The following is a 12,598-nucleotide window of genomic DNA, read 5'->3' on the forward strand; positions in this document are numbered from 1 at the left end:
GTCAGTTTGATGACATGATGTAAACGAGGTAAATTGATCACACATAATTTATAGATGAACTGAAATTGAAAAAAGATTTCGAATTGGTTTACTCAAAAAAGTATTTTAATTTTTACTCATTTTTAACATATACATATACTAACAAATGCACAGCGAAATATCGAAAGTAATTTATATTTTGCCTTTAACAAAATAACAAAAGCAGCAAATAAAATTGACTATATAAAAAAAATTATTCAGTTTTTATAGATTATAAACTTTTCATTGTACATAAAGGTTTTTTTTAATTACTCGTTAATTAATTTTGAATTTTGTTAGTTGTGGAAATCAAATTTGCATTATTATTTTTTAAATCTGGTTCTTTGTGAGGTAGCACTGAATTAAAAAAAATACATATGATTAAATGATAATAATAATTATCTTATTTATTTATTTTTATTTGTAAAAATAGGGTATAATACATTTTTGTACACATAATGAAAAAGCCTATGTAGAAATAATGGTATGCAACTCCATATCGCCTCTTCAATATATAGAGGTACATTTATAAATTTCTTATTTAGGCACCTGATAGACCTCAATAATTATTTGCTTAGAGATGGCTGTCGTTTTTTTAATATATGTTTTTTTTTTTTTTTTGAATATTGAAAGCATTAATTTTGTGGATCATATTGATATATTATTTCGAGAAATAAAAATACTTAATGTGAGTGGATCAGAATCCACTCACATTTTTATTAACCAACTAGTTTCGGCAACAACCTGTTGCCCTCTTCAGGGTTACATTTATTACTAGTACAAAGTATTTTTATTTCTCGAAATAATATATGTTTTTTTTTTTAATCATAAACCTTTTAATGATAAAAACTCTATACAATACTGGTAATGAGACATACCTACTGGAAACAACTTAAAAGAGATCAACAATTAAAATACGCTAAAAAGGCACTGAATATTAACATAATCAAGGAAGATTTACACTGGAATGGGGTTTTGGAATTACTCTTTCTAAATACATACACTGAATTCAGAATGGTATTCACAAACTATTGTTTCTTTGGTTACAACTATGAAGTTTGTGAAATCTAAAATTGCATTCACCAGCAAAGGGGAAACAGCTACATCTGTTTACTCAAAACTCTTGTGTGCGCAGAATAAGACTTTTGTATTCACTATGTCCAAATGCGGGAGCTTGAAGCAGTTGACCCCGATTGCTTCAAGCTGCGTGTCACATAACTATCATAAAAAATAACATATAGTCTGATGGTAGGGACTGACCAAAGCCATTTCATCGTAACGTAACACGTTACGATGCGAGCAGTCATATAGTCAGTACAGCAAGCCGAGCGCTCCATCCATAGTTTCAGATACTCGCCGCGAGCGATGTTACGATGTTACGTTACAACGAAATGCTCCAGTCAGTCTCCACCATAAGAGACTTCATGACAGTCTGTATTTTCATTAGAAATAATAACACATAAGGAACTCCAAATAGATATTGGCCAATAGAAAGACTTATCTTTGACAGGTTCTTTAAAATTAAACAAAAGACTACAAGGGAATATAAATAGGTACATGCACAGAGGCTAGTTTTTGCAGGGGGTACTTCACTACTCAGTTTATGTTGAATTTGTCATCCAATCAAACAAATTTATTTTATGAATTGTCAATAGAACCATTTCAAATTTAAGGTGTTTCTATAAATATTACTCAAAACAGAATGGAAAATGTTTATTGTGTAAAAAAGATTCCCTCTTTCTAAAGAGGGAATGATAAATAAATTGTGAATTGTGAATAAATTGTGAACCCCCATTAGAATGGGTAATGATAGAAACTTCACTATATTTCAAACTTAATTATCGTAACTGTATAAAAAATTTACATTAAAAAAATATTTTAGTATGATTATTATTAAAATTTTAATTTATTAACAAATTTAAAGATTATTTAAGTAATATTTATAACCAATGCCAACAAAATATGTATGATTAAAATAATATTATTAAAAATATATTTATTTCTGTCTGTGGATAATCATTATTATTAAATATGTTCTGAATTGTATACTTATGTGCAGAAAATAAAGATAAATTACCTTGAACTAGAATGTCGCGACAAAGTCTATAAAGAGTTGACAATCAATCATTCAAATTAACTCATCTCAAAATACATGTATAAATTGACTTGGTCACTTTTTATAGCTGGTTATCAATATGCAACATTACATATCTATATAAAAAAAAATACAAATCCACCTACATAGTACATAAATATTTATATTTTCCCAAACCCTTACCCTTATTATCATTGACTAGTCAAAAAGTCCTTCAACATTATACAATAAATAATGATCAACCAACGAGTAGAGAGATTCACCTTTTAAAGGTAAGCGCACAATATGAAAATCTTTACTAAGTACTACTTTACATCACTCGATACTTGTTAAATTATTGAATTTGATTGACTTTAAATTTCTCATATGAAAGTCTACAATATTAGCTGAATTCATGAGATTCTTTATATATACATCTGGATCTAGGTTATCTATTGAATCCGTAATCTTTAAAACATTTCCATTAGTGTGTAGTTTATCGGGTGGATCTAACAGATGCCGTTCATTGTTGTCTTTTTTCTCCGACACCTGACATATTTGCAAACCGCGATTATTGGACACAATTGTACCGGGACAATCCTCTATGTTTCTTTTATTTCTATAATGTACTTTGGCGACTTTATTATTTTCATTGACAGTTGTATCCTTGGATTGTACGGTGTGAACTTCCAAAATATCTCTTTTTCCACCTACATAGTCATTTTGAGCAACATTGACTTTAGTATCGGTAATTTTTGTTTCGACAATACTTTTGGCAGTAGTTTTCACAGTTTCTTTTTTGGCTGGTTCTATTTCAGCGTGCTTTTCCAATTTTTTATTATCAGTCGCTTTGGACATCACTATTGCTATCGGAGGCCTGTTGGCGAGGTTTTCACTGTCCTTGTGACTGAGAGTCAAGTTAGTTGCGATAACTTTTTTCATATGCTCTATATCTTCGCCGGCTTTATAAGATTCTGGTACATCTTTCTTGTGAAAATGCGCATCGGGTAATTTGATGTCATTTTTTATCGGAACTTGATTATTAATTATCTTGGGAACTTCTTTATTCTTATTATCATCATGTACAACGGGTTTAGTTTCCACATTTTGAATAGTGTTAGTAGTGGACGGTTTTCTAACGACTTGCTTATTTTGTTGAGCAATTTTGACAGAAGCTAAAGTGGTTAATTCTATCTGACCTCCCAAACTTTCAATGGCCATCTTGGCTATTTTCTGGATATTCTCAACGGCTAGTTTTTTAGTCTCCGCACTGAGGTTCACATCCGCTTTCTGTTTTATTTCAATATTTTTTTGGGTCTCTTTAATTTCTTTGAGAATTTTTTGTTGTTCAATGACCATCTGTCGCTGTTCTTCCGCGTGCCTCTTGATTGTATCCATTAATTCTAGTTTTTTGTGATCTTCCGTTTCACTCTGGACCGCCTCATTCCCTAAACTTGATTTTGAGGGTTGTTCGGCCGGTAAGTTGATAGTTTTGGGAGTATCTCGCAATGGCGGGACTTTATCTAGTTTCGCTTGCGGACTGGTGAACACGTTCAATTCTAACTGAACTTCACTATCACCAGCACCTTCTTTTTCATCTTTGATTGGCGTCACAAATTGAGTAATTTCTTTCACCTTTTCCTGAATAACTGGTTTTATGATCGGATCTTTTTTTTGTTCAACTTTATTTTCATTTTCTATTTTATCTTCCTGCGGTGCGATGGGGTTCGGTGGTAAAACTATAGAATCGGCATTCCCGACTTTCTCAATACTGGCGATTGTTTTTTTAATCTTTTCTGGCAAAATCTTCGCTTCGTCCACTATATTTGAAATCACTTTTTTGTCTGAAAGAAAAATCAGTATGAAAAACAAATATGTATACTGATAAAATTATAATGATTAAGTAATAAAAATAATTTGTAAATTTTTACCATTTTTTTCACCTTCCAGAGCTTCGGGGGAAATAGCTTTCATCATTTTACTCTCGAGGTATTTATTATGAGAAGATTCGGCGAGAATTTTATTTTCTATGCTTAAATTATCAATTTCAACCGCTTGCAAATTAGCGTACGTACCCAAGACCATGATAATTATTCCAAAACATAGAACCAACTGGAATAAAGTCAATACGGAAAATATTTATCATTAAAACATACAAGAAATCTATAAAATCTTACAAAAAGTCAATTTCAATTACCTGAGCTAGTAATCTTTCATTGGTGTTCTTGGTCGACATACAAATGAAGCAAGTGGCTGGGAATATAACGCAGATCATCACTCCGATCGTGGAGCCCACGAGACCTAGTACCAACTCGATGTTAGGCAGCATCAACCCGAGGAGCAGGGATACCACTATAATACTGATCGTCAAACACTTAAACCTGACTTCCGGTATCAGGTTATTGAGTAGCTCGTGGTGAGAGGCCTGCCCCTTGATGAACAACAGAAAACGTGATGAGTGAAATACTAAATAACAATTTAAGCTACTAATATTAGAGGCAAAGGAACATTACCTTCCTGTATAAGAGTGAATATAAACTCGCTCTGCACGGGAAAATTATCAGCGGAAAACTAAAAGCCAGAGACATCACAAAGCCCATTTTGATTGCGTCACTAGCTAGTGAAGGGCTGAAACTTAACAGGATATTACCTGAAAACATATTTACCAAATTACACACGAGAATAAAATTACAAATGGGAGTGCACTAGAAAATCATTAAATCAAATTATATATTCATTTTCACAAATTCATTTCACAATGTATTATTGTGAAATGAATTTGTGAAAATGCAAAATGTATTTATGTATTAAAGAAACAAAGAAAAAAATCACTATAACAACACGAACGCATCGTAACACAGTGAAATAACTGCCCCGCTTTAGGATTCGAATCCAGCTCCTCTGATTTCCAGTCATGTGCTTTATCCAAATAAGTTAAAAGGGGTGTAGTCTCTACAACAATGGATATTCATAAATTTTTGGCCAAGATAAGTGTCTACTTAGCTTAGTGCTTATTGGCATATAAGTGTCCACTTGTATTCCAATAATAAAGGACCTTTTTTGTTGTTGTTTTTTTAATGAATAACCCGCAAAGCCTCTTCTTTTAGAGGCTAATAAAGATAGGGAAGGTAAATGCGAAACACACAGCACAAACACCCAGACCAATTGAAAATAAATCTGTCTTGAATATATTTTACAATCAGTGGGAATCGAACCCGCGACGCCAGTTTCGCAGTCGAGCGTCTACCCAACAACGCCATGGCGCCTGACTGGCAATCAGGGATAACAATCCCAATTTTGGAGAAGAATAATTATTTCTTACGATACGATAAATTTATGTTATCCTTGTCTCGCTTTATTTGTTTTTTTTTTTAAATGAATGAATATGTTTATACCTGATATGGGTTGATTACAAAAAGCGATATAACCAAACAATCCCATAAGAACATACACAGCTGAGCAAATATTTACGGCATTTTTGGTTACAATATTCATTTTATCTAGAGTAGCATTCGGCAGGGTGTCGTAAATCTCAAACAGCTGTCTGAAATCATTGAAAACAATAAATAAATCATTAAAAATAGACCATGATTGACTTATTTTCTAAACGCCATATTAAGATTTTGTGGATACTGAACCTAGGACTTTTTAAATTATAATAATCCCCAAAATGTCAATAGTGCGGTCATAAAGCATTTTAATAAGTAAAATCATTTAAAAAATGTTTAAGCAAAATCATTATTACGGCATGTATCACTCAATTTTGGGAGCTTTGCCAATAAAAAAATAAAAATAATCAAAGGATGAATAAAGGTAACTTTATTTTTGGCACCTCAACATAGATGAAGAAGAATATGGAAGTCTGGGTATTTACAGGGCTTACGACCTGTCATAGGCTGGTGTTAAGTGATCACTTTACACACATGTAACATTCACCGTGATTGACAACCACAGTAATAAAATTTTCGGAAGTCATACATACATACAGATATATAGACATACAAACATAAGTGGAGAAACCCAGATTTGTGTAAAGTATTTGGATACACTCAAAATGTTGTAAAAAGGTAACTATTAATTATAGAACATATGACAAACATAACCGTGAAACATGAATACACATATGGCAAGGCCAAATTATTAGTTACAATAAAACCTGGTAAAGACATGTGATATATGTTTTTATCTAGGTAAGTAAAAACTATAACAAGGTTACATACAAGTAGTAAAAATCAAACACTGTATTAAATAATTTACATATATTTTTCAACTTTTAAATGTTGTTACCGTATTTAGTAGAAATACCAAACTATAACTCTCCTTTCCTTCTCCTTTCCTGCTTAATCTATTTTTTTTTTGTTTTTCGTTATCTCTGAATGTTTTTTAATAGTTTTATAACATAATTGTGGAATTGTTTAATTGGCTTTTTTTTTAACGTAACTATTTTTTGTCAATGTAATGTAATGTTTATTAATGTTAATGTAACTATTGTTTTATATCATTTTTTTATATGTAAGCTGTACAATTCCCGAATAAATAAAATAAAATAAAATAATAAAATAAATTGTTATTTTTAGCTTGTAATCAAGCTGAAAAATTACTCACGTTTGACAAAATAACGCCATTGAAAATATTGGGAGGCATTGTAGAACTCCACTTGTATCCCAATATTCCACTTTATTCAGCCATTCTCCCGAAAACAATGGACCTTCAGCTTCTATAATTACCTTAACAAAAACATATTGTAACATACATTAAAAAATATATGAATATAAAAAGACAAGTTCATCACCTCATTCAAACCTTTCACTTTTACAATATTTTTCTCATTAGCAAAATGGTTCAAAATTGACTAGGATAAAATATATAGACTATATTACATAAGTCCTCCTCTGTGGTGTAATGGTTAGCATGTTTAGCTACCGGAAGGTACCGGGTTCCATTCCCAGAAGGGGGTGAAAATAAATATTAGTGATTTTTACACGCTAATATTTATTTAATATTACCCTGGTCTGGTGTAGCAGGAGTGATCACCTTGCTTTCATGTAACAATCAAGATACCACTGTGTCACTATGATGCAGTGCCCTATGCACCATTGGGTGCGGATAAGGGTAAGAAGAAGAGGCATCGAAGAGATTTTTTACTACCTAATCTCTTGATATACTCAAATATGATACTGCATAACATAGTAATAATTATGTGAAAAACTGTGTTAATGGATACTAAACAATATAAAATAAAGGTTGGTACAGTATAGGTACTTATTTAGATACAAAATTACTTTTTCATCACATTACCTACCCGGACTTAACAAGGATTTGAAATTTTCTAAAACAATGTCACTCAATATTTTTTTACAAAAATTTTAGTAAAATTAGTATGTATGTATGTATGTAACCACTCACCGAGATTTTGATTTCTACCGATTTTGAGACGTACCTGTCTCTTCATCGACACAATCACTACAACAGAATCTAAACACTACTACCCGTCACCACCATAGCACTATTCACACACTTACAACTACACAAAATGTTTATCACATGCAATTTTGGTCAAACCGAGGACCAACATGCACTTTTGTACAATTGTAAGTGAATAGTGCTATGGTAGTGACGGGTAGTATGTAGTATTGTTTGCACGCTGTTGTAGTGATTGTCCTGACGAAGAGACGGGTACGTCTCGAAACCGGTAGACATAAAAATCTAAGTGAGTGGTTATATCGTAGTCATACAGGAGAAAGTGACCAAGTGCATTTATTTACAATAAAGTGATCATTGACTATTTGATATCTTACAAGCTTAATATTGCCCTGAAAAAATCTCAAAGGATTTTCAACTTGGAAGTATAATATATTGACTCATCAAAAATGACTAACTGCATTGATGTTTATTTTCTTGCCAAGCAAAAGTGACTTAAATGGCCCTCCTGAACATTTTACGTTTTGGTAGTTGGGCACATTCTCCTGTACGACTACGGTATACTAACATTACTAACATTTTTGTAAAAAAAATTAAAAATGACTGACCACAAAGTAAATGCTTTAAATATTAATAATATTGCAAATATTTCACTTGACAACCTGATAATCACTCAAGCAATTTATTCATATTTTCAGTAATCCTTAAGGTGGAGACTGACCGGAGCTTTTCGTCGTAACATAGCGAGCATCAGCGAGCATCCGAAACTATGGATGGAGCGCTCCGCTCGGTATACTGACTGCCTGAATGCTCGCATCGTAATGTGCTACGTTACGAGGAAATGCTCCGGTCAGTCTCCACCATTAAAATCACACTTAGGAATACTTCACCATTTTTTGTTTTAAAACATTCAAAGCGTGTGATAAGATTTAGCAAAAGTTATTTTTACTTACTTTTAAAACTAAACAAAAGTAGAATCCAATTGTTGCTGCGCACACATTACTGAGGCTATCTACATTTCGGAGCAAACCAAGGGGGAGCACACACACTACAGAGACTATTACCATCACACCAGTTCTATAATCAAATCAATCACAAAATAAGTAAGATTAAAAACAAAATAAGAATAAAAGCCTATAATACAAATCTTTAAGATAAAATTTATGTCAATAATTTAATTTCCTATAATTTTTATTTATTTTATCATTGAAATATTTTATAATTGTCATATGGTATGTCAATAGAGTATTGTAAAATCATTTATGATGGATTGGTATTGTCTAATCAAAACACAAAATACCTCTCAATAAATAAACATAGGTACTTCTAGGAGATTACACTAAATATTTATAATCACTTAAAAACAAACAAAAATGACTACAGAAGAGTTATGTAAATTATTGTTATTATTTAAATGAAAGTTCAAGGTGATGTTATTGATAAAATTTGTTACTACCTGTTGAAAATCAAATAATGTTTTTTTTTAGTTGAAAAATTATTTTAAATAAAAAAAATTCTATTTTACACGCTTCATCATCTACAAATGATTAAAAAATACAGTTTTATTATTGTTTATTTATTTAATTTTAGTGTCAATAAAAGAAACATTAATAATTAGAACTATCACAATGCACCTACTAAAGTGAGATTTTTTTGAGATAGGGTGCTTGTCCACTACCCGGAATTCCATGTAATTTTACCGTCCGGTATGTCAGTTAGCGTTTAAAAATGACGATTGGCTTGGATTGGCTTGTGCTTTTGTCCATCTTTCTTCGGATCGGAGCTCTTGATCAGTGCGTGAACACGTTGCGCATAAATTCGATCACGCTAAACTGTCCCAGTCGTTTTCATTTTTCAAAACCGGACAACCGGACGGTGAAATCCCGTGTAGTGGACAAACGCCCATAGGGTTTTTTTTTAAGTTTGAACTTATTAACCCTTAGCACTCCCCAATTCCTAATTATTATCTTGTACTAGCATTAATACCTTAATTGATTTACTAAATAGTTTTTAAAAAAATGAGGTCCTACATAAGTTTTATATTGGTAAATAAAAAATTAATTTTTTTTTTTTCGGAAATTGAAAAATATAATGTCTAGCTTAACTCATCGTAGTACGCGTAATAAATACTATGTCGAGCCACACTCCACATAGGAGTGTTAAGGGTAAAGGGTGTTAAGATTGAATTTACTCATATTTGAACTTAAAGCAAAAATATTATAAACGTAACTTTTAATAAACATTTTAATTTATGAAAAACGAACCAAAAAATTTGTCATTTTGAGTCAGGTTATATATTGCCCTGAACTGACACCTGAAGCGCAAGACCTTCTAACTCGCTTTCATGTTATTAACACATTGTTTGCGGGAAACGCTTAAAAGCGTCTCTTACATACTGTTGGCAGAGAGCGGGGGACGCTATAAGTGTTATATTTGCTTACTTTTGGTGTAGCGCGAGGGACGCTAAAAAACATTGTATAGATCGGAATTGGGTTAGCGGTTACTTGTGATAAGTATACTGAGGGTCAGGTGGCAGACTGTCTGAGTTTACGGTCGGAATTGATGAAAAAAAAACCCAACCTCTATTAGCAGATTGGTGTTTATAGAAGATATAACATGGGTGAGGGTTAGAAGAAATAAAATGATAGAAGTACCTTAATGTGTCACTTTGATTTAAATTAAGCATCTTGGCTATGATTTGTGGTCCTAGATCTCCAACAACCACAAAATATGCCACGCAGGTTCCCATCAGGAAACCAATTATCCCGACTTCTACTGCAAGCTTCCCCGCTGAACCAAATACTTGGTATGCTGAAAATTAAATTGAAATATTAGAAATGGTCAAATGGATTTTACATATAAACAGTACATTTCTATGTAAAAATAAATGAGCAACGCATGTTATTTAAGGGGATATTTAAATCTCAAAAATTGCACAATCACTAATGATTATGAACTATGGATGAACATTCAAAAGTGATCATCAAAGTGATCAACAAAACTTGTCCAAAAAAAATTATTATCTCAGCCAAAAGTTGTAAAAAACTACCAAACAAATCTACCCAACATTTACCAAAACCACTCTAATTGTTTAATCTACTTGTGAAAAAAAAACTGCATTATATTTTACTGATGACGCATTGTATAAATTGGTAAAATATCAATGATTTTAAAATTGTTTTGAATAATTTTTAAAACATGAAAATTTACGGGTATTTTCTTTGGCAACATCTTTGGTTAAAAAAATCTCCATAAAACTATCATGTGAATAGATTGTGATTACATTTTTATTTAGATTTTTTTTTGTATTTCTGACATTGAAAAAAATATATAATTTCAATTAAAATTTGAAATTTACTCCTCAGATACAGTTTAGATCAAGAGAACAGATTATATTTTTTAACAAATAAGCAATGTAAGGTGGATTTATCCATTTCGCATCTACAGATGATTGAATTTATTTAACCTTTTTAATAACTCCTTTTTTTATAAATTTTATCCTAAAATAGTCAACAAGATAATCATTGAACATGTCGATTAGGATAATTTGTGAAAAATTCATACAAATGTATGAATTCTAAGTGGGATAGAGAACTGTAGAAACAGAGGTCCAAAGAAATGCAGGGATTCCATTGTGTTATGCATTTACTTACCTAAAGCTTCAAAGTTTTTTCTGCGCGATACAATTGCTGACTTCAATAGAAAATGGCATGCCAGCCTAGACATAAGACCACTGCCTAGCAAAATCATGATTGACAGTATTATTCCACACTAAAATTGCATAAAATCAAGAATTAAAAGTAGTATTCAGAAATGATGTATTTTTAAAATGAATTTGGTCATGTCATGTATGAGTGCACAATCTCAAGTGCTTACTTGTTTAAAGCAAAACGGCATCGCCAAAATCCCAACGCCTATAATGCTGTTTGCTAAGGTTACAGCTTGCCCTGAAACGGGGCCCATAGTTCCCATGGTAAACAAATTACACGTAATTTGGCGATAACATACTTTAGAACAAACTAAGAACTATACTTGGGAAGCATGATACACTATGAAAAATAAGCAATTAATTTTTAAACGCACTAAAAACACAAACGTAAACAATTAAGCGGTAAAATTTTCAAGTAGTCATTAACGTCACCTAGAGGAAAATTTGACATAACAAAAATGTTACCAGATACTTATTTAAAACTTGGAGTGCGTTCCAAAACTTATAACTAACACTTTTATACGAACTAAAAACAAACTGAAAATTATTCATCTTATTACCCTCCCATAAAATGAAAATGAAATGGAATTAAAAAAGAAGTTTTTTTTCACCCATGTTTTGAGTCACTAAATAAATATTTTTTACAACTACATAATATCTTTTTCTTTTTGGTGTAGGCCTTGTGGCCTGTTTTTAAGAGGGATCGGCCTCTTGCGATGTCAATTCCCAGCTATCGATCCATCTCTTTGGTGTCTGCCCGGGAGTCGTCAATCATGGTGTTGGCCGTACAGTGCGATGTGGGGGAGTCTGGATGCTTCTATTCTCCTCACATGCTCATGCCTTTCCCACCTAATGACATCATCGATCTAACATATTTCCCTCATTTTGGCATTCCTTATTCTATCTCGAAGACTCTTGCCTGATATGCTTCTTAGAGTTTTCGTTTCTGACACTAAGCGCGTTTTTTGTGCCAATGGTGTCCACTTTACTTTCGATCCCATGCGTCATGATGGGTCCATTACGTTATATTGAAATGTATAATATATCATGTCATACTCATGATATAATTATTCAGCTGATATAGTTCGCTTGTTTAAAAATTTGTGACAAATTAAGTCATAATGGTAACGAAAATGTTTTGAAAAAGCAATGCCAACAAGCCATACCTAAGGGTCCTTCTGATCCACTCTTTTGAGGGCGGCTATTTTTTCCCCATCCATTGGCGATAGAATCGTAATTAGTTTTTTTTAAACGTAGGTACCTAAATCATTTCTTTATGGCAATGAATACAAATAGTTTCTCCGTGGAAGAATTTCTATAAAATCTAGCGTTGTTTATGGCTCAAATTATCGCGTTGAAATGTCAAATTTTGTCGA

At 32.1% G+C, this 12,598-nt stretch overlaps 1 protein-coding gene across 2 annotated transcripts; it reads right to left on the reverse strand.

The window, feature by feature from the left end:
* Nucleotides 1–458: 458 nt before the first annotated feature.
* LOC148304951 (uncharacterized) lies at nt 459–11,637 on the reverse strand. 2 transcript variants are annotated; one of them, XM_088267485.1, is made up of 10 exons: nt 11,390–11,637; nt 11,167–11,284; nt 10,168–10,324; nt 8,467–8,590; nt 6,698–6,819; nt 5,488–5,636; nt 4,606–4,742; nt 4,290–4,517; nt 4,024–4,204; nt 459–3,936 (listed from the first exon to the last, which is right to left on the reverse strand). In XM_088267485.1, exons 1-10 carry the CDS (start codon nt 11,483–11,485, stop codon nt 2,429–2,431), a joined length of 2,820 nt encoding a protein of 939 aa, XP_088123611.1. In that variant the 5' UTR covers nt 11,486–11,637; the 3' UTR covers nt 459–2,428. The 2 variants fall into 2 exon arrangements, with proteins under 2 accessions (XP_088123611.1, XP_088123610.1); XM_088267484.1 differs by having other exon boundaries at nt 4,290–4,523.
* Between the last annotated feature and the right edge of the window lie 961 nt (nt 11,638–12,598).

The sequence above is a fragment of the Brachycentrus maculatus genome, unplaced genomic scaffold (assembly GCF_059751285.1).
Source record: "Brachycentrus maculatus isolate JH-2025_06_01 unplaced genomic scaffold, ASM5975128v1 h1tg000297l, whole genome shotgun sequence".
In the NCBI taxonomy this organism is placed as follows: Eukaryota; Metazoa; Arthropoda; class Insecta; order Trichoptera; family Brachycentridae; genus Brachycentrus; species Brachycentrus maculatus.